General features: G+C 34.7%; 1 protein-coding gene across 2 annotated transcripts in view; it reads left to right on the top strand.

Annotated features, from left to right (window-relative positions):
- The window catches only part of LOC111063487 (A-agglutinin anchorage subunit), a 132,349-nt gene extending 105,823 nt beyond the window's left edge, over positions 1-26,526 (top strand). For both annotated transcript variants that reach the window (XM_039429014.1, XM_039429015.1), the window contains exons 4-6: positions 3,678-4,422; positions 8,071-8,252; positions 20,207-26,526. In XM_039429014.1, coding sequence (XP_039284948.1) covers positions 3,690-4,422; positions 8,071-8,252; positions 20,207-20,653 — 1,362 coding nt within the window. In that variant the 5' untranslated portion in view covers positions 3,678-3,689 and the 3' untranslated portion in view covers positions 20,654-26,526. The remainder of the gene's footprint in view (positions 1-3,677; positions 4,423-8,070; positions 8,253-20,206) is intronic.
- Positions 26,527-27,628: the final 1,102 nt, after the last annotated feature.

The following is a 27,628-nucleotide window of genomic DNA, read 5'->3' as shown; positions in this document are numbered from 1 at the left end:
GCAACAATGAGAAAGTAAAATTAATCTCCAGCTTATACACCAGAGAGAATAGAGATAAATAAATAAATTTTCCGAATCATTCATCAACAGTCGAGAATTGATTGTAGAAAGGATAGTTTTCATGATTGGGGTTGAGGTTAAGATGAGATTGAATAGTGCAAAATACAAATCGAGTGGTAAAATTAGAAAGAAATAGGGAAAATGAGAAAGAGGGGAATATAATAAGAAAGATTTCAAGGAAGGGAAGTAGGAAGAATTGATAAAGTGGGGATTAGAAATGGAAATCTACTCTCAGAAACAGTCCTACAACTAATTGCAAAAGGGATAGTTTTTGTATTTTGTTATTCCAATCATTATGATTTCATAAAGGGGAATTTATAGATTTTATAAAGGGGATTTTATAACACAAATAAAGGGGAAAACGTGTGAGAGAGAAAAAGTGGGTGGATGTAAAAACAGGAACAGTTGATAGATTGGGAGAAAGCAATAAAGTCCGTTTGAGTTGCGTGGAGCTAGCGGCGTATGTATGTGATCCACAAGGGGCATCTTTACAACACGTGTGGAGCAAAACTGTTGAGTAGGTGTTTTGGGGGTGGGGGTGGAATTGCACCCTTTGCACCCTCCCCCTCACCTACAAATGACCTTGACCTCGACACGTGCGCCTCGTGGATCGTATTGCGCATGCGCACATTGATTTTTCTCGCCTGGGGAGCAACCATTCATCCGTGCCAAGTCAAACCAACCCTTATCAACCCACCACCTACTTTCACCCTTTCCTCTTTGTCTACTGCTCTCTCTTTTCTGTCTTATTCTTTGGCTTTTCCAACTTCGCCGCCTCCTTCTCTACCCTTCACCTTTATTCTTCTTCTCACCTGTAATTCTTCTTCATGTTGTCTCGGCCACTATCATTCTCCAACCCTTATCAACCCACCACCAACTCACACCATTTTCTTCTTTGTTTTCTGCTCTCATTTTCCTCTTTTATTCCAAGACTTTTTACTTCAACACCTCTTTCTTCCCCATTTCTTCTCTTACCCTTTATTATTTTTCTCACCTGTATTTATTTCTTCTCCATGTTGTCTCAGCAAGTATCATCTTCGAACCCTTATCAACCCCCCACTCATTCTTCTTCTTCTGCTCTCTCTCTTCCCTCTCTTATTGTTTTTCTCACCTGTAATTCTTCCTCATCTGTAATTATCCTTCACCCACATTCTCAATTATCATTGTCACTGTCGTTATTGCTAAAGTTGTATGCTACTATATTTTCCTTATCAACCAACCACCTTCTTTTATCCTTTATTCTTCTTCATGTCCCATCACATCCCTTTTCTCTCCTCCTCCCTCTGTTTATTTGTCTCTTGTTCCTTCTTCCTTGTACTCCCTTCTATTCCTGTCTTTACCTACATTCTCCTTCTTAATCATGGCCTGTAATCATACAGTGGTCCTTCACACATTTTCCTCTTCCTACATTCCTGCATACTGTTTTGTTCTCCATCTCAACTCCAATCTACAATAATTATCCTCCACTTTCCACTTTTTCTTCCTCAACTTTCAGCCTTCATCTACAACTTTTTTCTTGTGGCATCCTTCGTTTATCCGTGTTCCAATTCTGACCAGTAACCTGCTAGGGTTATCAATTTCTTATGGTAGGGCTACCAATTCTCTTTTACTTGAATAAAATAGATATTACATTTTTGTTTAATTAATATACTGCTGAGGTATTTTTCTATTCCCCGAAATTTCCTCTAATTTTCGTCTTTTCTTAATCACCTCTTCCTCCAGCTAAATCTCTTATTTCTTCTCAATCTATTTTCATATTTTCCTTTCTTAATCCTCCTTTTTCCTTTCTCTCTTCTGAACAATCCACCTGGTTTTTCATGCCTTCTTCTCCATATTTTTCCTCACTCCTCTTCCCGCTGAATCTTCTTCGTTCCTTTATCTACCCTTCATCCCTTTATTCCACGCTTTTTCTACCTTTTAATCCTTCAGCTTATAGACTTTCTTTGTCTCCCTAATCCTCTCACATTCTCTTATTCTTCACCTCTATTGTATATCAAATAGATTATCCAGCATCAGTTATGTATAAATCAGCATCGAAAACATATCATTTCATTCTGTCATCCTATTTTCTCCAAAATCAGAATGGAATTTATAGGATCTCTCCAACTTCGTTCTCTGCAAGGGCGTATTCAGCTGAAATTATTCGCGAAACTCAGTCCCAAAAACATCACACATCAACACACCACATACTTTCGTCCTTGTTTAGAAAACAGTTACGCCTTTCAAAGGTCAAATCAAACATAAATAAATTCCCAACACACCAAACTCACATCATCTATACAACGCAACTTTGTTCTAGCATGTCTTATATATATAACACGTGTTTCATATGTGTAGAATATGTGTTCTGAATTTGCTTTAGTCAGATAAACTTCGAACTGTCAGCATTCCTTATAGATTACAAGAATGCTTCCCATTCAAACAATGCTGACAGTTTAAAGTGGATTTCACTACATTTATCTCACAACTCACAACCCAACCTAGCCTAGACCTATGAATTATTCATATTTTCACGCTATTAGTCTCTACACTACAACTGCGTTAAGATTTCAGCAAATTCGCCTCCTGAGCACATAAATTTATTTTAGGCTCCATTATCAAGCTAGCATTCTCAAAATTACGTAACGATTTTGTCCATTGTATGCAAATTTCGATACAACACACAACATACATCCGCCCAATTAATTTTCTGCAAATATGTCTGAGTGTGTGTGTTAAGGATCTCACATGATTTTGTTCAACAGGTTGAATCCTTTGTTTTGTCAGTTTATTCTGGGTGTTATTAGATTATAATTAAGCTGGTTCACTCTTGAATAAATCAATTATTTGTCAAGGAATCTGCAAACAAGTTGTGTATTTATTTGTTTGATGGTACTGAGGTAGTGATGAGTGGGCTTGAAATATTGTGAATGTATTATGAAGGAACTTGAGTGGGCTGATAACGTTAAAAATTCTTGAATTGTTTCATTCCCAATTATTATTATTCACTCTTGAATCAAACTTCACTATTCAAATGAAACCCAATAGAATAATAAATACAGGAATTCAACTGTAAGGAAAATAAGAATGCTTTTAATCAAGAAGAACAGCAGGAATAAACAGTTGAATTTCTAGAGAGGAATAAATTGTAACGAGGAATTAAAAATATGAATTATATTTTGGAGTTTTTGAATATCAATAATTGTATCAAAGTATTATTATACTGTATTGTATGAATTTTTCTCTTCACTTATCTTATAGAAAACTATCTCATCACATTCTACAGATGGAAATAAATTGGAAGTTGCATTTGCTCAAATGCTAATTAATGAATAATTATTATCAAACAAAAATCCCAATTAAATGCTGTAAATCACCACGAAGACTTCTGCTACTGCAAATATTGACAACAGTTTATAACAACAATTTTACAGCTTTTTCAGAATTTCCATCTAGCTGTTTACCCTGTTGTCAATATTTATTGCAGTAGTAGAAGTCTTGGGAGTGATTTACAGCATTCAATTGGGATTTTCGTTTAATATATTATTCATCTCAATCTCTTCATTTTGTTCTATCTTCATCCCATTCTTTTGTGTTTTTCAATAAAATTTAACCATGATTTTTTGTATGTTTTGCAGGATGTTAGCAGAATGCTAGCCAGCGGGCTAGCAGTGGAGGGTGGCGGGGGAGCCCACGGGGGCCATGCCCTTCACTTTGCGCCCCACTTACATCCCCACCACGCCTTCAGTGCGCCCCCTGTGCCCGAATTCCTGCGCCCCCTGCCAAAACCGGCGCCCCTGGTACCCCAGGCGTTCCACAAGAGGGCAGCCGCCTCAAAATTTGATTCCCCTGTCAACTTGGCTTCAAAAGAAGTGATCAATGAAGACGATTATGCAACTATGTTTAGTTCAAGATTCTTTCCACCACCACCCCCTCATCATTTATCCCACTATTCCAGTCTCCAGGGTCCCTATGGTACCCTGTACCCTGGACATTACACCCCCATGCTACCCAGGGACCGTCCTGGACTTCCCCCTCCAACTTCCACCCCTCTCAGCCCCCTAGAAGCCTTCCCCCACTCCTCTACCCCTGACAGTCCCGCGTCTACTTTCAGTCCTCCACACAAAGTGCTTTCCTCCTTATCTTCCTCTTCATCCACACTCTCTTCCTCCTCCTTATCCTCTCTCACTACCACTCCGTTGTTATCCTCCTCAACATTATCCTCGTCATCAGTGAAAGAGCGCAAGTTCAAAGTGCCCTCAGGCAAGGAGGGGTCCCTCAAGCATCGTATCCTGACACCTACTACTAGTGCAATAGGGAAGCATTTGAAGAGGAAGCATGCCGCCAGTACGGGAGCTGAGGTACCTGCTTCTTTCAGTCGAGGTAATTCTTTCATATAATTTTCACTGTTAAAATATTAACAGTGGTTTGAATTGAAGAAAAGCTACAATAACATAACTTTAAGGCTGTGCAAAGGCTGAAAATAAACTTTCTACTCGTGATATTTTTCAATGTTTTTCGATTTGTATATCATTAGGCTATTAAAATGAAAAAAATTTTTTTGGGAAAACATTTTTTTCCGATCATTACTTTTTGAGATATGAGCGCCTAAAGTTTAAATTTTTGGGACAGAACATTTCAAATTCGGTAAGAGATAAATCCATGATATTTAGAGGATAGATTTTTCACGGTATTGTTGATCTAGTAAAACGAAAATTTTCCAAAAATATCCATTTTTAAGATAGTTATTCAATTTATTAAAAATAACTTTTTCCTACAGTTACGTTGAAAAGTGGCCATTGCTGCACTGATTACAGAACGCAAAGAACCACTTTTCCGCTCTAGTGCGGGAAAAATTTTTCTGCACTCCAGATTTGCAACATGGCAACGCAAAATACTTAGTAGGTTATATGGAGCAACAGTGCAGCAAAATCAAAATGAAGTTGGTAACAGTGACTGGGCTGCGATAGTGAGCAGATGTGCAACGAAGCACAACGCGCTAATTATTACTATTATATATTATATCGAGGACAGCAACAGCACAGTGCCACCACAGCACACACCACACAGCCGCCTCGCCATTCAAACACTACTAAGTTATTTGATGGATTTCAGGCAATTTTACTCATAATTACCCACTTTTCATATTCAATGGTAACTGTAGGAAAAACTTAATGTGAAATACGTGCGCAAAGTTCCTCTGCTGCACTCAAGAAACCATTAAACGTTTCTTTCGGTGCAGCAAACTGTCACTTTGCGCACTAGTTGCACAAATAACTATTTGTTGATATTTTCAGAAAGTTTTTGTTTTACTAGATCAACAATACCATGAAGAATCCTCTAATCTCATGGATTTATCTCTTACCGAATTTGAAATTTTCTGTCCCAAAAATTCAAACTTCAGGCGCTCATATCTCAAAAAGTAATGATCGGAAAAAAATGTTTCCCTGAAAAAACTTTTTCATTTTGATAGCTTAATGATATACAAATCGAGAAACTTTAAAAAAAATATCACGAGTAGAAAGTTTATTTTTAGCCTTTGCACACTTTTAAGGATAATAGATACATCAGTTTACAGTTACTTTTTTTGTAATTTACCATCTACATAATTATTATGTGAAAATTTGTACAGTAGGTTTTTATGCCAACCATGTAATATGGTCAACCATGCAAAAGAATGATCATTAGATTTGTTGTTTGTTTCTGATAATTCTCTTGATGTGAATGTGTCCTCTGTTAAAGGCTACTTTAGTTGTAAACTGTAAACTGTAATCTGTATACTTGATGTTTTTTTCTCATTTGTATAGTTTAATTTGTATACACTTGTATTTGTATCGGGTTGATAGAATTGGCAAACTTGGAACTGGCTGACTCCATGTTAAACTGCCGTATGAATCAAAACTGCTCTGATCGGTGTAGTATTGATTCATATGGCAGTTTAACATGGAGTCAGCGAGTTCCGAGTTAGCCATTTTATCAACCCCTGATATCTTCTATGCATATTATTCAGATTGAGAATAAGAATTCAATCAAATTCAATTCTCAACGCAGCAGCATCATAAGAGCCCTGGAATGTATGATAGATATATATAGTTACAGTGCTAATCATTTATCTAGTAATATTCTTGAGAACATAGTCCTCTTATAGTATTCAATTAAAATACTGTATTGATGAATTTTCTTATATAAATTCCACTGTAAATCAACTTTTATTGAAAAGGTTAATTTATCCATTATACTGTTCCCCATCACCCATCACACAATCATATGAATATCATAATCAAAACTACATAAGAAGTCAGGATTAATGATAAATGAATTTGAAATTTCATCTGTACAGAACATAAATGATACTTCATGGCAATGAAGACGTCCTTGAATTACAGGAATACTATTGCATTCTGCTATACTAATTACTAAATATTATTGTGGAATTCAAATCAAATCATTTATTCACAAAGAACAATATATATCTGCTGAAATTACCAAGAAATTACAGTATCCTTTCTCAAGTGGGGTTATGACTTGCTAATATAAACTATATAATGTCAAATTATTACTAAAGCAAAATAGAATTGACGTTATGGAGCCATGAAGAAAATCTTCTTGAAGGAGGCTTTGGTCTCCGTTAAACTCAATATTCGAGAAAATTACATAGTATGGTCAAACTAATTGACCGAGCGAAGTGTGGTCTAAGATTCAAGTCGATGGTTTTGCAATTCTCTTTATGTTTATATGTTTATAATTATGTTCAGCATTTACAGCGAAACGCGACAATAGATTTTCATGAAATTTGACAGGTATATTCCTTTTTGAATTTCGCGTCGACGTATACATAAGGCTTTTTGAAATTTTGCATTTTAAGGATAATACAAAAGGAAAAAGAGTCTCCTTCTAACGCCAATATTACCGTAAAAATAAGACTATAGAATGATTTATCATTAATCAGCTGTCGAGTGGATTATTAATTGCATGCGTCATTGCATGCAATTGATATCTCAATGTAACTTTGTAAAAAATCAGGTGTTGTGTGGACTATCAATTGCATGCCTCATCGCATGCAATTTGTATGCACTATCAAATGAACTATTGATTCCATGCAATAACGCATGTAATTGAAACTAAAATAAGATAATATTGTCTCGCGACCTTCTCTGCTTTCAACTCGGGCTGACCTGTTGCCAGTATGTCTTGTAGAAGATTAGCTTTTGATGTTAGCATTTCTGATAAACCAACCTCAACAGCCATTATCGTTTTCACACCGATATCTTGCCGACACTACATTCAGACAGGATTTACTCTGATGGACATATAAGAGGAGGCTGTGGTTTATAACTGCGCGATGTCTACTGTTCACAGAACTACTAGTAGTATATAAAAATAGTATTTTGTGCAATTAAGGGTCTCCTCACACTGAGCTACGCTACGCTAAAAAACGTCCTAAAAAACGTCAATCAATACTAAATCCAAGCTATGAATCTGTCCCGTCCACATTCGTATCTTCGATTTAACATTGGGAGATTGGACATATTCAAGCGTAGCGTAGTGTAACTAAGTGTGAAGAGACCCTTCATTGTCTATATTGGAATTGAAATACTGTACTTCATAATATTCATAAATTCTTTGTTGTACTGGAAGTATGATTGTAACAAACTGACAACATTCATTTCTTTGTTGAATTGAAGTTTTTTACAAAAAAATCAACATAATTATCCTTATACTTTTTTGAATGAGGATTGATATGGATTTTGTCAATGAGTTTTGTTGATGAATTCCTTCTTGTTGAAGTAAAATTTTTACAAAAAAATGAATGTAATTATTGCAGATATTGCAGATATCCTTATACTTTTTTGAATGAGGATAGATATGGATTTTGTCAATGAGTTTTGTTAATGAATTCCATTTTGTTGAAGTAAAATTTTTACAAAAAAATTAATATATCCTTATACTTTTTTGAATGAGGATGGATATTGATTTTGTCAATAATTTTTGTTGATGAATTCCATCAAATCATAATTTTGTTTTGTACAGGTTCGTTAATCCAACTGGCGAACGGCGAACTGCGACGCGTGGAAGACATGCGAACCGAGGACTTTGTGTCGTCGGCCGAGAGGAGCCCCGCCCTCCGCTTGGACCCCAGCACTGTCATCCGGATAGACCCCGCCAAGGAGGCCAACCTCATCACGCTCAGCTATGGCGAACATAGGACACAGGTAAATCCTTTGTTCCATTATTGAAATCAACAGTTCAATGTAATCAGTCATTCAAAAAAGCATCCATCATTCCATTTTCACTCAAAAATCGCATTTTTCTCTCCATCAAATTCACTGCTATAACGTTATTAATATCAGAGGTTAAAAGTATGTTTCTCTATAATAGTATCAATGGAAAATTGAAGCTTTCTTGTTTCCATTTATTTAATTTACACACTCACAAAATCAAATGAATGATTGAGAGAAAATCAACAGGATAAACCAAAAACTTAGTAGAATTGATGGTGGTGTTGTGAAATCTCTCCATAATAAGAAAACAAGGATATTGTCAAATTTCACTAAAAATTTTTCACTAATATTTTTAGTAAAATTTGACAATATCCTTGTTTTCTTATTAAACCAAAAACTGTTTGTCCCCTTAATTTGTATAATGAAATAGTAGACTATAAATCAGGCTATGTAAACACTTCTTATGATCATCACAAGAATTCACAGACGAAATTATATCATACTGAGCATTTTGTATCCAGGTTAATCAGAAAGGTTAAAAGATTAATTATCACACTTGTAAATGCATTAATAAATTGAGAAATATTAAAATACCGTACTTGTTAGGTTTAAAGCCACAAAAACTATTTTTATCCAAATGTAACCAAAACTATTTTTCCAAAACCTATTCATCCAAATGTCTTGATCTCTGTTCAGCACGATGACATTTGAATGTTTCTATCCTTGCCAGCTGATTAAAGGCATCGATCGAGACCGAAATCTACACCGCGACCCACTCATCCTTCTTTTTATCTTCTTTTTATTTGCAATTTATAGAATAAAGATGGAGCTTGCCTCAAGCGGTCTCCCTGCCAACGGCAATACTGAGCAGACGTCATTTATCAAATCAAGTACTGTAATAAGACATGTTCATCTACTACAGGATTATCGAAGATAATGATGCTATAATAAAATCTCATATAACGTTATGGGAATCGTTATCAAAATAAAGCAAACAGAACAAAACAGAAATTCGTTGCGACGCAATACAGTAATCGCAGTTCTATTCTTGAATGTGGCATCTTTCCGGGGGCAGGATGAGGCAGGGGTTGGTTTACTGGTGACTGCGGAGGCGGCATTAGAGTGAAATTATTTCAGAGTGGAACTAGTGAATGAACAGGGGGTGGCAAAAGGTGTCTGAATGGGGGCGGCGATCCATTCAGTGTGTGGCGGATCAATGATCCCCAGTGGCGGGTCGGGGGGCTTAGGGGTGCCGCCCCCAGTTTTGGAGTTGTGGGGGCGGTTGGCTCCCGGGCAAACCCCCAACCATCCCCGACAGCTGCTGTGCTAGCTGAATCGTACTACCAACTTAATCCGGGGTTTCCGTTCTACTGCTTCTTGGATCTTTTTCTATGAAAGCCTACTTCTATCTCTTGTTATGTAATTATTGTTTGCTATTTATCTTCTTATTCCTGTAGTTTTTTTCTTATTCTCACCCTCCTATTCCTATCCTTGTACTCTACTTTGTTTCACTTCTTGTTCTTGTTTTCTCATAAATCTTACTAGTCCATTCCTCTCCTCCCATTTTCTTCTTATTGTTCATGCACTGCTACTTCCATTTTTGATCCCTCCTCTCCCTTTCCCTTCTTTCTGTTCTCTTTTTGGTCCCACCCTCCTATTCCTATCTTTGTACTCTACTTTGTTTCACTTCTTGTTCTTGTTTTCTCATAACTCTTATCCGTCCATTCCTCTCCTCCCATTTTCTTCTTATTGTTCATGCTCTGCTACTTCCATTTTTGATCTCTGCTCTCCCTTTCCCTTCTTTCTGTTCTCTTTTTGGTCCCTATTCTTATTCCTGTCCCTCTTCTTCCTCTTCTCACTCATGTTCTTTTTCTGCCTCTTCCATTACTCTATCTGCTTTCTTCATCTTGATCTTGTTGTGTCTCTTTTCAATGGACTTGTACTTCTCCTTCTTTATTAATTTATTCTCTCTATTTCCCATTTCGTTTTTGATTCCTTCGCTTCTTCTTCTCCTTTCACCACGTCTTGAAATGATTCCATGCTTTTTCGACTTGCTCTCTCTCTTTTTCATTTTTATTTATTAATTCGTAGTTCTTTTTATTTTGTATTTGGTAATTCAAATTCCATTTTCTGTTCTTCAATTTTTCCTCCTTCTAAATGTTTAAAATAATTTTTTAACCCTCGAAAACTCTTCACTCTTTTTCTGCCCTTGATATTTCAAAATAGTTTTCTCTAACATTTAACGGTTGAAACCAACATGCTGAGTTTCTATTCTATTCAATCTATCCAGCCTCTCTCGAATCAGACTCTCCCTGTAAATACAGCACTGAATCATGCCTCATCAAGCAGTGAATTCCCTCCATAAAATAAGGATTTAATCTGAAGGATCTTAATACAGTGTATATTCATTGATAGGTTCTTATTTATTAGATATTATATAAGTTACTCTGAAATTTCAGAATCTGTCAATAATGCGTTCAGGTATTGGTCACTAAACTGAGTGCATCATTGGAAGCAGAAATTTATTTCACTGATTGATAATGAAAATTCTATCTGAAGAATCACGGCTTTAACAATCAACAGTGTACAAACTGCCTTCAGAATCTGGTTTCCCTCGGAGTAGAGAAATCAATCAATCAATCAATCAACAGAGCAGAATAGATTATTCTAACTGGAGTAGGTTCAATTCAAAGGAGAGAAGGTTTTCGTGAAAGCACAAAAATTTCTGAATTTGGAGATAATTTATGCGCCTAGCGGTCACAGGTAGTTGGTCTAATCAAATAAATGGATGTTTGTGAAGTCAAGCTGTGAGAGTAGTGAGAGTAATTAGGTGTATGAGTCATTTTGCTCGTGCATGCATGCACCTACATGCATACACATCCATTACATGCAACTTGCAAACAATATTCATGGCTGAATGGCGTGTTACAACTTCAGATAGAGAAATTAACTAGTAGAAAGAGATAGAAAAAGAGGGAGGGAGAAAGAAGTATCGGCAGACAGGAAGAGAGAAGGAGGCGAAAGAGATGGAGACATAGAGAGAGAGAGAGAGAGTGAGGGAGAGAAGAGAGATGAAATGGAGAATTGAGAGGAAAAATGGTTGTCGAGTTGTCGAGAAACAGGAAGATGAAGATGAAAACAATGAGACGAAGGACAAGGAGGAGTTGGAGGTGACGAAGAAAGAGGAGGACATGAAACAGAAATAGGAGCAGAAGACTGAGTAAGACGGGAAAGAAGAAGATATGGAGGAGAATGGGGAGAAGAACAGATTAGAAAAAGAAGATCAAAAAGGGTGTGAGGAAAGCTAAGGAGATTGAAAAAAAAAGATGTAGACAACAAGTAATTCTAATGAGAAAGAACGAGAGGAAGGAGATGAAAAGGAGAAGTAGAAAAAGAGATCAACGAAAATGGAAATTCAGTGCAACATGCTTAATGTTGGTGGAAAATGGGAAGTGATATGATGAAAGATGGTGGAGAGTTTTAGATAGATTGCGAAAACAGCTAGGAGAATGAGAACTTGATTAGTTGTGATAAGGCTGGTGGAAGAGAGAGATATATTAGATAAAAGAAACAAGAGAAATAAAGTGACAACAAAAGTTTTTAGGAGAGGAGGTATAGTGAACGAGAAAGCGAGAGAGAAATAGTTTCCGTGCAAATATGTAATAATTACTCTACTTTGAAGCAAACAGTAGCTCGAGCTTTGAAAATGAATTATGACTGCTCTTTAATGAACATTATTTATCAGTCATGTCATTCGATAAATTATAATAACGGAAAATTGCAAGTGAACTGAAGATAACGGTGAACATAGTTTTTCCAAGGTCGCACAGCTTTTCCAATACAGTTTTCCCATTTTCCTCGCAGTGAAAATCTGCTTGAAAGTGTTTTCCTAGCGTTTAAACATTCAAGCACGAAGATACTTGGAAGAGAGTTGAGATGAAATGAATTTCTCACTTATTTTTCCAGGTTGCACGAACTCATCATTGTTTCATTGTTCTAAAATCTACTCAATGAACAATGAATAAATTAATAATCCATATTTTGTAGTTGAAACCTGAGTTATTGCAAAGAAGTATGAGTCAAGCTACAACAATTTTTGAGCACAATCCTTTCAAATTTTCAAATAAATAATTAAAATTATTTCAAAAATAATAAATTTTCAAATCAAGCTATATGAACCTTATCAAAAATTATTTTTTCATTCCATTTTAGAGGTCCCTGAAAAACATTAAAAATAAATCACACAACAAATATCACAGAAGTAGTAAAAGAAACAGGGCAAGGAATAGACCAATAACGCCCTGATCAATATACTATTTCAATGTATTTAGTATTTTGTCTATCTAAAGACTTCCTAATATTTAGATGATTTAGATTATACTAAAAATATGCTGTGAAAAATTAGCAACAATACATTGATATTAGAGTTTTTTTTCATTTCGCGTTAGTAGTATAACTATAGTACTATAACTATATAGTACTTTTCCAATTCTCAATAGTTATTAAACAAATATATTGTTCTTGAGAAGGTGTGCTTCTGATAGTATACCTTTGAAGTTGAAGATATCAGTATATATCTGTGAATACAGTGTGTGGGATGTGTAATGACTTGACAACATATATAAAATAAAGTGCTCTTATAATAACATTGCTTTGTGCTTATTTATAAATTACTACATGGCTATGAACATTTACTTTTTAAATGTTTTTACCTTAATCGTATTTGTATATGAATAAATAAATATAAATACAGTGTAGAATAAAATTTATTCTTTTATTTATAAAAGAATCTCTAATTGAAATACAGTCAGTGTCAGTGTAATCATGCTACATTTTACAACACTAGCTCTATTCTAGTGTAGTACTACTACTCTAGCTGATGATTTTGCAGTAGATATTAAAAAATATTAAAAAATCTGGTGTGGCGCACTCACACAACTTTCCTTGCCGTTATGAAAATTTATCACCTGACGCCAGTGTTCCCGCGCATCTCAAGTCTACTATTCAAAGATCTAAGCCAGCTGGTGACAGGACTATTATGCTGGAGACACACGAGGTCTGCTATCTCATAGTGAATGATTTAATAGAAGAATCAACAGTTGCCAACACTTTGCAATTGAATAATAACATTTTCTCGAATTTCGAGTTTATTTTAAATTTTTGGTGAAAATGTTAGCGAACATTAATTGTAGAGATTTTTATGTTCAATCTGTTCCATTTGGAATTAAACTGTATCTGAAGCCTGATAATTGGGAATATAAAATCAAACTTTACCTAGATGGGGCGGAGCTCCTGAAATTTTTACAGATATGGGACTTGTGGCAGTTGATAGAGCTTAAGAATGACTATTTTGGGTATGAATTTGATCAAAATCGTTTGAGCCGTTTTCGAGAAAATCGCGAAAACCCTGTTTTTGACAACATTTTCGCCATTTTAGCCGCCATCTTGGATTGCATTTGATCCAAATTTTTCGTGTCGGATCCTTATAGGGGAAGGATTTCAAGTTCCAAATTTCAAGTCATTCCGTTAACTGTGAGATGAGATATCGTGTACACAGACGCATATACACTCATACACACACACACATACAGATCAATACCCAAAAATCACTTTTTTGGACTCAGGGGACCTTGAAACGTATAGAAATTTAGAAATTGGGGTACCTTAATTTTTTTCGGAAAGCAATACTTTCCTTACCTATGGTAATAGGGCTAGGAAAGTAATAATACGTAGCTAGAATATCTACATCAAATTAGCTGTAGGAAGAAGTAGAAATACGTCATCATATACATATATGTGTGGAATATACATATATAGCGAGTGGTTTCAAAAGATATACAGTACAAATCAAGATCAGTGTAATCATTCTACAATATTCTAGTCGTACTATGGTACTGATATATTATGTTACTTATATCTGTAGTGTGGAATGTATATCGGAGCTGTTGAAAGAAGTGCGAATTCTTCATCTGTATACCTATAGGGTAGAGTATGTATAGGAAATTGGATGTTAGAACAAGTACAGGATCATCATTATCATCATCAGTACGATGATAGTAGCTGAGTTTACGCTAGCAATAAAGAACTGTCAGCCAGTCAAAGGAAAGGTCACACGAGGTCAACAAAGGTCAATGACCTCTAGCAATGACCTTCCCGACTCCCTACAAGGGTCCTTGACATACTCTTCTCCTGACTACTTCTCCTCAAGCTACTACACACTACACTCGTCAAGTCATTATGAACGCCGTGTTATTTTGTTGGGTTGTTTGTGGTACATCTGTACCTACCACAGGTTTGGTGTACTGGTCGTAGATATTTCAGTTGTTATTATAAAGAAAAAATGATTGTATACTTCGTGCTTGAAGAAGATATTTTTTACTTGAAAGTGGATGTTCGTTTAAGTATCTTGTTGGGGCTTCTTGAAGGTTTAATCACGAGTACAAATAATATTATTACCAACTAGAAGAGATTTTGACACTTGATTTTCATAATGGCAAGTTTAGTCGAAACTAGTCAAGTCTAATAAATATGGGCTGTAGAGTCTAGTAATTCTTTGTAATTGAAAACAAATGTTACTTTAGCAAAATTTTATCAGCCTACTTCTCTCTCTATCTGAGGGTCAGAAAAGTATCTTGAAGGTTTAATCACGAGTGCAAAGAATTATTACCAACTAGAAGAGATTTTGACACTTGATTTTCATAATGCCAAGTTTAGTCAAAACTAGTCAAGTCTAGAATAAATATGGGCTGCAGAGTCTAGTAATTCTTTGTAATTGAAAACAAATGTTACTTTAGCAAAATTTAATTAGCTTACTTCTCTCTCTATCTGAGGGTCAAACCACATTAAGCGTTTTTTGAGGCGTCAACCCAATCAGCCAGGAGAGCTTCCAGCCCGGCCGACTGGAAACGTTTAATATGGTTTGGCCTGATATAGGCTACTTAGAGCTTACACAATGGACATTTTCAAATAACGCTTTTATTCCATTTGTTAGGTTAAGAGATACTAATTTCTCATAATATAATATATTTACATCAGAGAATATCCGTTGATCTTAAAAATTTACAAAAGCCTAGCATCTTCGTACATGGAAAGCTCGGTATCATTTGGTTTGAAACCATAGTAATAATGGTTGCTATTAGTAGATTCATTATTAAACTATCAACAAATCTAGAACAAAGAATCAAACAAGAAAGAATCTGAATCTAGAATCGTTTCTAAAATGATAATATTATTAGACGAACTATGTATACTTTCTATGTTCAACACGATCAAATAATAAAAAATTGCATGAAAAATCACTCACACATTATGAATTCCATCTACTTAACGTCCTTAATAATTCTTATTGGAGATGTGTGATGCATAATTCTTGAAAACTTGCATGCACGTGAAGGTATGAGTTTTTGCATGAAAGATGCAACGATGTACTGGAATTATGCAAAACTTTTCGTACTATTTTTCAAAGCACGTACCATCTTTCTTACAATATGAGAGAGAAAGAAAAAGAAGAAGAAGAATGAGTAAGAAGAGAGGAGTGAGAAGGTGACGAGGAGGAGAAGGTGAAGGAGGAGGAGGATGATGAGGAGGAAGCGTAAGAGGAATGAAAGAAGATAGAAATAAATTAAAGCCGTATCTAGCTTTGTGACTTACAAATTAGTTACATGATCTGAATAAAAGCATCTTGCTCACTCAGTGCGATATCATACTTGAAAATTGTGACTCATAACTTGAGAAGTACGATGAAGTATCTACTCTATCATTCTGATGCAGTAAGTTATTTCATTTTGAAGTAGTGAGATTAAAGTGATCAAAATTTAAGCAATCTAGAATTCGTTTATTAATAAGTAAGTGTCAGGTAGTATTTTGTGGATATGAACAAGTTGATTCAGTGGGAGTTCATTGATAACATTCGAAGAATTAATAAAACAATATTGAAACTTGAAGTACCCTTTATTATATAAAATATTACAAAGACTAGTTTCGACCATAGGTCATTTTCAAGTTCATTCTAAGAATATATTGATTGATTGAATCATTGATTTCAATAATTTGATTTAAAATCTAATAATAATTTTCTGGTTTATTAGTTTAGAGCCCTTCCATGAAGCTCTAATTCAGGGCTCGAACGCAAAATTTTCAACGGAAAAGAGGTAAAAAAAGCTCAAGTTTCTAACTGCCAACGTTCTTGACGTTGCAAATTGTACTGCCAACACGATATATCACCAATTCAATGACTTTTCAATAATAATAGGAAAGTGCTTCAAATTAGCAACAGCAGAAAATAACCTATAACCTAGGTTCACTTCTGCTATATTTACCGTTTTATCAGACAAAAAATCAAAAATTTGTCGCGTTTCTTGCGTTTTATTTGTGTCGCCTTCTGAAGTCAGGGTGGTGTCTGAGTGGGAGAGGAAATGTTTGAGCGATGGGGAGATACAAAGGTTATTTTCAAGCAATTTCGACAATTAAAGAACTTTATTCAAAACGAATTGAATTACTGTATTTTGACAACAACTCGAGTCTAATTAGAGTTGCGTGGTAGTTTTCACACAACACGACACGGGGTCACTCTATTACAGTGCCAGGATTTGTGTTGTATCTCATTTCCTTTGGCACCCACTTATTATCATTTTTCTTTCGTTTTTCCACTGCATTTCCTCTCGGAGTTTCCTCGACGCCAAGACAGAATCCTAATAATAGTTGTAGCTTTGGAATCATAAAATAATCATTTCTTGTATCGTTGGTTTGTTGTCTGGTTGAAGTAATAGTATACAATGTGCAATGCAATAGTCAATATTGTTTTAGAATCAATGGAAAAATGCTTGTTGTAATTTTTTGATACACCAACCCCAACAGCCAGTAGCCGTTTCCACACCGATATCTTGCCGACACGACATACAGACAGGATTTACTCTGATGGACAGTATAAGAGGAGGCTGTGGTTTATAACTGCGCGAGGTCTACTGTTCACAGAACTACTAGTAGTGAATCATATTGTTACCTCTCATTGAATCATGAAGCTTAAAGCTGTATTCGCATACAACAGTGGAAGTATTATTCCCATGAGTCATAATTTGACTATTCGCATTCAGCACGTCCGAGATAGTATGAATAAATCCCCTATTAGTACTTATAGGAGTTATATTTTCACTGTTCAGAATGATGTGAACTGTCTCTGTTGTGTGCGAATCCAGTTTATACATCTAAAGGTGCATTTTCGTTTGTGCTCAAACTTCCGCAGTCGACGACGACAAGCATTGTTGACATCCATCCATATTATACAAATTTCAAGTGTGCTAAAACAGCTGATAAAAATAACTTTTCATTATTTGTGTTTATTATTCAAGAATCAAAACATTTCAAATAATATCAACATATTGCCATTTGAGACTATAAAAAAGGATGAACCCAACCACCCCCAGCAAAACATAATCGAACTTAATATTTAAGGTTATTTTTAGACAAATTGAAATCTACCCAATCTGAGATCCTTACCCTGTCGTGGTCGACGACGGCATTTACGCACAAACAAAAACCCAGCTTTAGCTGATGTATATTTCGAAATAAAATTATTTAGAACGTGATGAGTTTTCAGGAATATATGGTACTAGCCGTCAGGCTCGCTTCGCTCGCCATATCCGTCTAGCCAGGGGGCTCCGCCCCCTGGACCCCCGACTGGATCGTCCAAGAATAAGATCAGCAGGCTCGCTTCGCTCGCCTGCATTTTTCATTTGAGCATTTTTATCATATGTTAGAGCAATCCAGTCGGGGGTCCAGACTAAACGTCTGGCTAAACGGATATGGCGAGCGAAGCGAGCCTGACGGCTAGTAATATAATATTCCCAGGATTGAAGTAGCAGTGCCCAATCAATTTTTCCGCGATAAATGCATTCAGATCTTCAACTTGGTGCCAACCTAATATAGTCAACTCAACTTAATGCCAACCTGACAAAATTATTAATTTAGTTGCCAGTTAACAACTGTTTCGAAGAGGTACTCTATCTAGATTATAGTTCTATAGTAACATATGATATGGAAATTTCAATTATAATTAAGAGATTGGGAGAAGAAGAATATACATGCTAAAAGACGAACTTTAAACCCTTAAAAACAACCCTTAGAGTTAAAATATTGCCAAAAGATTTCTTAGTGCGCCTCTAAAGGGCCAACTGAACATACCTACCAAATTTGAACGTTTTTGGTCCGGTAGATTTTTAGTTATGCGAGTGAGTGAGTGAGTGAGTGAGTGAGTGAGTGAGTGAGTCAGTCAGTCAGTGAGTGAGTGCCATCTCGCTTTTATATATATAGATTAGGATTGTGGTATTTATTCAATTTTAATAGACTTCTTAACACAGAAATACTCTTTTCTCAAGGTGAAGGGGAAGGATATGAAAATACCATAGTGGAAATATACGGTCCAGCATATGAAAAGAATTTTAAAATTGTATAATAACTTATTTAAGAATATAATATTCCTATGAGAAGAGATGACGGTTATGATCTTGCACTTGAACCAAACCAAAGTTCAATAGCGAGACGACACTCAGTGTGACTGACATGCGTACGCGCGTTCACCAGCAGGAGCGGCGAGCGTAGTAACAGACCGGTTGTGAGGATTGTGATGATGATGATGATAATGATGAAGATGGTTATGAGGAGGATGAGGAGGAGGACGAGATTGTGGTGAAGATGCTGGACTGAAACGACCTTGGTTCCTGGTCCTTTTCAGATGGAGGAATTTCTTATGGTTTCGGTCACCACTCATCTTCTTTTTTTCTCCTTCTTCTTATTCCTTTTCTTCTCTTTATTGTTCTTCCCCTCTCCTCTTCCTTTTTCACTATGCCTTTCTACTAGTTTTTCTCGCACTCCTTTCACCATTACTTCCTCGTACTCTTTCTCCTCCTTCTTTTCACACTCATGCTTCTCCCAATTTTTCTCACCCTCCTTCTCCTTCAACATCTCCTCCTCCCCCCTCCTCTTCTCTCTCTACCATTAATCCCTCTCTTACTTCTACTTCTTCTCCTCCACCTCCATCACGTCCCCCTACTACTGCCCCCACCACCTTCCCCTCCATCACTTCTTCTCCTCCTCCACCTGGCCAAGCAGGTTACAGACTGTAAACGTGTAGCAGAAGAGAGGGAGGAGAATAATGGTCCTTCCACCTCTTCTCCAAAATGATAACTTATGGATTATGAGCAATGATCATCTAATTCCAGGAATCTCCTCTCCTAATAAAGCTCTTTGTGTAATAATTCTCTTCAACATTTCCTTATGAAACTTATTTTCAACTCGCTCATAATCTCTCCCATCATCTCTTCTGAAAAGTAGACAGTACATCCCTACTTCATCTACTATATCACCATCTCAACTTCAAAGTATTCAAAATTCAAATTCAAATTCAAATTTTATTGATTACCAAAAAAATATACATACAACATTTTCAAGACAAAAAAAATATATATATATATTTAAGAATCTGCACCTGCAAAGAAACCCTGTGCGCAGGTGTGAGTTGCAATATAAATAAAACTTAGTTGTATTAAGTTCATTCAAGTTCATTGGAGTTGATATCAACAGGTTCATTCAAGTCATTGGAGTTGATATCAACAATAAAAAAATTTGAGTGTTTCATAATAGTTACTAGGAGTATAGAAGTGAAAAAAAATGAATTGGAAGTAAAAGCATAAAAAGTAGAAGCTGAATGATTTTTTTCAAATTAGTTGAAATTTGTGTTGTAGGATGTAAGCATGCAGCATTTATTCTTCAAATTTCAATTTCATTCATTTGCAATAATAACACATACCATAATATTTATTTATTTATTGGATAGAGTAAACAAAAAAATATAAAATATTCTATCTATTCATCTAAGAAACTAATTCACAGAGAATTATAATTTTCTTCTCAATCAATTATTTATTAATCTTTGTCTTGTTGATTTCCAGGTGGAAATAGAATCGGCAGCGGAACATCCCTACTTTGTGTTCAACCGCGGCTGGGCGTCTTGCGACCCAGACAGAACCCTGGCAACGTATGGCCTCAAATGCCACCGTTTGCAAGTCGGCGACGTCTGCATCTCACTATCGCCTCGTCCGCAAAACTCACCGCCGACTTCTGCGCATACCACTGCGCATGTCACTGCGCATACTACTGCGCACACCACTGCGCATGCCACTGCGCATACCACTGCGCAGCTCACGGCAACAGCTGCACAGCTGGAAGCGATCTCCGCGCTGTCAGCTTCCAGTAGCTGCAAGAAACGCAGATGGTCAGCACCTGATCAGCTGGACGCCATTTTGGGTGGAGGTGGTGGGGCGGTACCCCCTCCCACTCCACCAACCTCCACCAGTGCAGCTAGCAGCTTGTCGGCCCATCGCAAGGGCAAGGACTGAGGTCTTGATCAGCTGTTTATGAAAAAAGAGTTTGTGTAGATCAGTTGTTGAAGAGTGGATTTTGGATTAGCTGATTCGATAGATTGGGGTCCTTGCAATGAATGTCAAGTTATGAATCGAGGATTAAAGTCAACTATTGAATCATAAAACTCCTTTTCATCTCAATAACGGTGAATGATTCAAGCGTGAATCAGCTGATTTTGAAGATCCAAGTCAAGGAATGTGTCATACTGTCAAAGAATGGGGCATTTCTATATTCTCATCATTGAAGAATAGAAATATATGCACAAAAGTCAGCCATTAAAATCATGAATCTGCTGCTCAATTAGATCAAAACCAAGGATTGAATCCTTGTACATCTCTTTTTGTGTAGATCAAGGTGAAGGATTGGAGTCTAGATCAGCTGATTTTGTAGATCAAGGTGATTTTGTAAGATCATTAATCATAGATCAATGTTAACAAATAAATTATGAATCTGCTGCAGATTGAAGTACAATTTTCAATGGATCAGCTGATTTTGTAGATCAAGATCAAGGACTGACTTGTAAATCAGATGATTCTGTGAATCGAGATCATAAACTGATTTATTATCAGCTGATTTCATGGATCAAGGTCGAGGGATAAGTGAAATAATCCAACAAGTGAATTATGATTGATAATTAATGAATCAGCTGCTGTTGATGGAAAAGGTCTAGGATCTATGAATCAGTAAACTATTATAGCCAACAAGTTAATCATGAAAAAGCTGTTATAGATCGATGTGGAGATAGGTTTATAGGTCCGCTGTTGATGTTAATATCAATGTAAAGTATACTAAAGTATTGATCAGCTGATTTTGTATATTCAGGTCAAGAAATTCATCATAGATCAAGATCAACAAATCAATCCTGAATCATGTTGTGAATAAAGATCAACAAGTAAACTAAGAATTCACTGATTTTGTGACTCAATCATATTTTTGTCCACACAGATCTGAGCTTTCTATAATGTAAGACTTGTCATATTAATTTTCATAATACAACCACACTCTTTGCTAGTTTTAAAAACTTTGATAGCAAAAAATTAAGATATAGTTGATCAGGAATCAAACACTTTTTATTAGTGAATGATTACTTGGAAAATTGCTTTGATTCATTACTTTGAGAACCTGCTGCATAAATTCAGGAACAAATTTATAATTTGTTTAAAAGTTCTATAATGTGTAGGTATAAACAAATTATAGAATTTCTGGCAATTCTATAATTTGTTTATAAAGCATTGGAACAGCGTATGATTTGAAATATGTTTTAACTTCGGTAGCATTTTGATAACACTTGTTGATTGACATTAAATTGATAATCCATTTCCTTCTATTACTTTTTCCAAGTACAGAGTTTGTATTGGTTAACCTGAGATCAAATATTGACTGACGTTTAGCCGAGAAACCATTCAACCTGACCAATGTGAGACCTGACCACTGACATAATTTATCTTGCCATTTGACCTATTGAATGGCGGCTCAAGATGAACTTGAATTTCTGGTCTTGAAATTTGAAAAAAAAATGATTATGTCCCCCCTACTATCCTTGAGCAAATTTTATTCAAGTTTCCAAAATGAACTGTATAAATTAAACTTATTGGAGTGGGCAATGAGCATAATAATGTTATGTTGTTTATTTTCAAACTTATAAATTCTATTTCGAACAACATAAATTTGAATAATCCTTAATTCAGTAAGATACGTCCCATTTGTAGTGGAAAAGTAGCTGAGATACTGTTTTTCTTAAACTCCAAGACCAGAAATGAAGTTTATCTCAACATTCTCTGAACTATTTGAAATTTTCAAATATTGTGTAACTAATATTATTCTTATTTCTTGCTTGCAAGAAATGAATGAGAATGATAGTTATTTTTGTTGTTAGTCGATTGTTTTATTGTATATTTATTACTATATATAGGTATTGAAACTTGAAATTGTGATAGACTATATATATTTTGTTAAGTGTAAAATATAAACTGCTTTATTCAACTCAAACACTATTATATCTGATTGTTAAATTGTTTACTAAAATAAAATTAATTACTTTGAAGTGTGTAAATAGGATTCACTTTGACTATAATTTATATTATAAACACGTTGCTGTTATATTCTAGAGAAACTTGAGTGTGAATAAAGGAAGGCAAATTGTTGTGTAAATGAGTTCTTGATAAATCTCAGAATGTATTGCTCACTATTTTAATAAACTAAACCCTCTTTGCAATGACTATAATTGGAAATATATTCATATTTTGATCTCATTGCTTTATTACCCATCTATACCAATCTTCCTTGAAAGGCTCTCATTAATATTACTCATGTTTCATTAAAATATATAGAAAATGAGATGATACATTTGTTAAGCAAATGTTAAGCAATTTGTTTCATCACAACATTATTGGCTGATTGTGTCTAAACTAAATGATATTTAATGTACGCTTTTCAAATATTTCTTTTTGGAATGATTGTTACGTTTTTATGGTTGTTATAACGCTACTCAAAAAATTGTTTGTAGATCTGTATTTTGGAAGCTTCCAGAAAACTTGTTCAAATGTATCATTCTTTTAAGAAATTTACTAACTTGTTTTAATTTTTTGTGAAATTCTCTCTGATCTTAATGTATATTATATTCAACCTAGTTTTACTATGCTAATTTCCACTTTCAGTGAGTAAATAATACATTATTTATCTATGATAGCTCATTAACAAGTTTTGTAAAATAGATGTAAAAATTTTCTCAGTTTCCTCTGCTGTCTTTGTATTCTTAAAATTTATTTTATTTTTAGCATAGTTTTATTATGCATAATTCTCACTATAGTGAGTTCTTACGTGAGACACCTTTTAACTGATATAGAATTAAATGAATGTTGAAAGCTCTTTTACAAGCTTCTTAATAATTATTAAATTATAATGTTCAACTATACATTTTTAAAATATCCGCAACTTGAAAAGTTCTACATTTTAAAGTTTATGTTGTTCTTGAACTCTGGATCGAAGCTGCACTTCGTATTCATATTAGATCCAAAAAACATTTTTGTCTAAAATTATTTTTAAAATATGAAATTATGTGTGAAACCTACAAAATTTTGAAAATTCCACTTGTGAGAATAGAATTTTTCAAAGTCCTTAAAGAGATAAGGTCTTTGGAATTTTTTATCTTAATGATGTGAAGGAAAAATTCCCAAGAAATGACGCACTAAACCACTAACATCAACACACTATTTCTAAAAAAAAACATATTATTTTTCATTCCTTTATCAAAATCTTTTTTTAGATGATGAAGCTATATTTTCTGGATCTGAGAATCTGTAAAATGCCATTGGGAAGTTACATAGGAAATTTACAAAAAGATACGGTACAATATGAAAGAGCATGAAAAGACTGAAAATTGTAGAGGAGAAATACTATAGAGATAGAGTTTGGATCAAATTAAAAATTATATTTCTTCAAATATCAACTGATAATGAAGTCAAGGATATTCTATTGGTTTCTTCATAATGAAAATTTCAAATTCTAAGAATGCAGACTAATGCAATAAAAAAGTGACTATAGATTTTTGAAATTTTAAGAACGTTGAAATGGGTTGGGCTCTCATATTGAGAGATCAAAATAGCTTACTACTACAGCTAAGTACTGATACTAGTGAATGGCTCACTTTTAAATCAATAATTGGGAATTAATATTAATAATTATGTTACATGCTCAAGGTAGATGAAGTTTTTGTTGGCTATTCACCAATGTAGGAAAAATAATGAATAAATTATTCAACCATCTTAATTTTCATCTCCAATTGTCAACCAACTTCAGTCTGCTAACGTTGGAAAAACGTTGCTGAGGGTGATGCCCACATAAGTTCTAGGCTTGTGCGTGGGTGATGAGGCGGATGATAATGAGAGATGATTGGACCCACAATGTTTTAGAGTTGAGTAGTTTTTCTTTGTAGTAATAGTTTCTATGACCATTCTAGCTACTGATTTAGATATAATTATTCAATCTGCAATTGCCATAATAGTCATAGATTGGATGGATTTAGCAGGATCTGTAACTTTATTTTCAATTGAAAGTCTTTGAAATATTTTTTGAACTGTGAACCGTATAATGCAGATTATTCATTCTCACACTTTCGCACTGTATCCTATCTATACTCTTGACTTGAAAATTTGGTGCTTTCCTTTTCTATGGAACATTTGTATATAATACCATATAATATATGTAATACTGTTATCCAAATTCAATTCATAAATGCCAGTTTTGTAAATACAGGATTGTAGATTTGATGTATAGAAAACTACCTACAACTATTAGAGTAATGAATAATGTAATACTATAGTTGTTTGACCTTCACTATAATTTCTTTGTAAGTTGATGATATTTTTTACAATTCAACCGAATAAAAACGTAGCACTTATAGCCTATTTGCTTCTTGCTGTGTATTGACTTGCATAATTTTTTTCTAAGAAAATTTATATATCTTATCATGAGATAGAAAATTTGATTAATTATTTAAATGGGAAAAATCAGATTACCGACCATTATTAATCAGAGTGAAAATATTTTTTTAGACAAATATTTTTCTAATAGATTGTAAAAGAGCATTTAGAGGAAATTAAGTGAATAGCTGTTTTAATATTTGAATAGTAATTAATTGATGAGTTGTTGGAGAGAATTATTTATGCAACGTGATGAGAATAAAAGCAAGGATTTTATTTCAATGATCTCATTTGAACTAATTTCTTGAATGAGGACAATTTATTGTATTTGATTGTGACACGATTTTTGTACAATTGTTATTTGTGCTAAAACTAGGAATGTTCCATGACTGTAATGTGTGAGATCTTTTTCTTTAATTTTGGGGAAAATGTTATGTTTAGTAACAGTAATGAACTTTATATACGTAATTTATTAGTTTCTTGGGTTATTCATTGATAATTAGCTCTTATTTTGAGTGAAAAAGTTTCATGATTATCATTTTAATATAATTAGTCGCTGCCTTGGGCTTTCAGTTTGATAGTTCGCAAACTAATTGAGTTTTAATTTAAGATTTGATTAATTTTAGTGTTTTATTTGAGACGTGGAACTAAACTATTATTCAGGAAGTATCTATATTAAGTTCACAGTCATTTACTATAGGCTACATTATAGCATTGAGACTTGTCGTTTAGTAGTACACTTTTATTTGTCTGAGCTATAGAAAAAACTATATTGCAATTTGTTGATGTATAAACCATAGATAGCAAGTTGCACGGAAATCCAATCAAATGTTACACCGTTGTGAGGTGGATTCATCTTGAGGAACCAATGAACGAATCTGACTACAATGCTATGACGTAATTTATCACTGGTTAATTTCTATTGGATCTCCTTGCAACTGACCCAAATCCTGTCGAGTAATATTAACAAAACGTATTTTGATGATGAAAATTTGTGTAATTTGATGGATAGGCTATAGTAGTGTTGATCAATGTATTTACCGTACTGTATTTAATTGATTTATCTACTGTATCTGATAATATTGCAACAACAGATTTTTGTAACTGCGCTTATTCTATGTAAATAAATGTATTGAATAATGAGTGTGATATTGTACAACTATCTGCTTTTGAAAAACATGGGTGTAATATTTTTTTAGTTTTATTCTATTCTATATTATGACAATTTTTAAAGCTTTTAGTGCAATACGTTAGAAATATAACTGGTACTTCGATGTAATAATTTCGATTATCCGTTCGAATCGATTTAAATGCCTTAACAAAATAGCATTATTTCGAGAAAAAAATCAATCATGTTTGCTCAAAATAACTGTAAACAAGTCAGATATTTTGTGCATACCAAAATAAAAAAGATTTTCCATTTTATTCTCATGGGTTTCTTTATTGCTGTTTCCATCCTTGTTCGTTTCTTGTGCACTAAGAATAAGACAGAGAGAATATAGGATAGCAGAGTCAACATAGAATCAGAGAAAAGGTAAAGACGAAGCAGAGTTGAAGTATCATAAGAAAGAGACGGTAGAGAAAAATCTGCATCAGCAATCTGTTTCGGTAATTTTATAGAAGTAATTTTTACTTTCCTTGCCCTATTACCATAGGTAAGGAAAGTATTGCTTTCCGAAAAAAATTAAGGTACCCAAATTTCTAAATTTTTATACGTTTCAAGGTCCCCTGAGTCCAAAAAAGTGGTTTTTGGGTATTGGTCTGTGTGTGTGTGTGTGTGTGTGTGTGTGTGTGTGTGTGTGTGTGTGTGTGTGTGTGTGTGTGTGTGTGTGTGTGTGTGTGTGTATGAGTGTATGTGCGTCTGTGTACACGATATCTCATCTCCCAATAATAATTAACGGAATGACTTGAAATTTGGAACTTAAGGTCCTTCCACTATAAGGATCCGACACGAACAATTTCGATCAAATGCAATTCAAGATGGCGGCTAAAATGGCGAAAATGTTGTCAAAAACAGGGTTTTTCGTGATTTTCTCGGAAACGGCTCCAACGATTTTGATCAAATTCATACCTAAGATAGTCATCGATAAGCTCCATCAACTGCCACATGTCCCATATCTGTAAAAATTTCAGGAGCTCCGCCCCATCAATGCGGATAGATTCCCAATTATCAGGCTTCAGATACAATTGAAACAAAGAAAATCAAGTGGAGTAGATTGAGCATGAAAATCTCTACAATTAATGTTCAGTAACATTTCCACCTAGAATTGAAAATAAGCTTTAAATTCGAGAAAATGTGATTATTCAATTGCAAATTAATGTTGATTCTATTAAATCATTCACTATGAAGAGATAGCAGACCTCATGTGTGTCTCCAGCGTTATTGCCCTGTCACCAGCTGGCTCAAATATTTGAATAGTAGACTTGAGATGCGCGGGAACACTAGCGTCAGGTGATTAATTTTCATAACGGCAAGGAAAGTTGTGTGAGTGCGCCACACCAGATTTTTGGAATAGTTTTCCAAATGAG

This window comes from Nilaparvata lugens, chromosome 5 (genome assembly GCF_014356525.2).
Source record: "Nilaparvata lugens isolate BPH chromosome 5, ASM1435652v1, whole genome shotgun sequence".
Classification (NCBI taxonomy): domain Eukaryota; kingdom Metazoa; phylum Arthropoda; class Insecta; order Hemiptera; family Delphacidae; genus Nilaparvata; species Nilaparvata lugens.
This window is presented reverse-complemented; position numbering and strand designations above follow the sequence as displayed.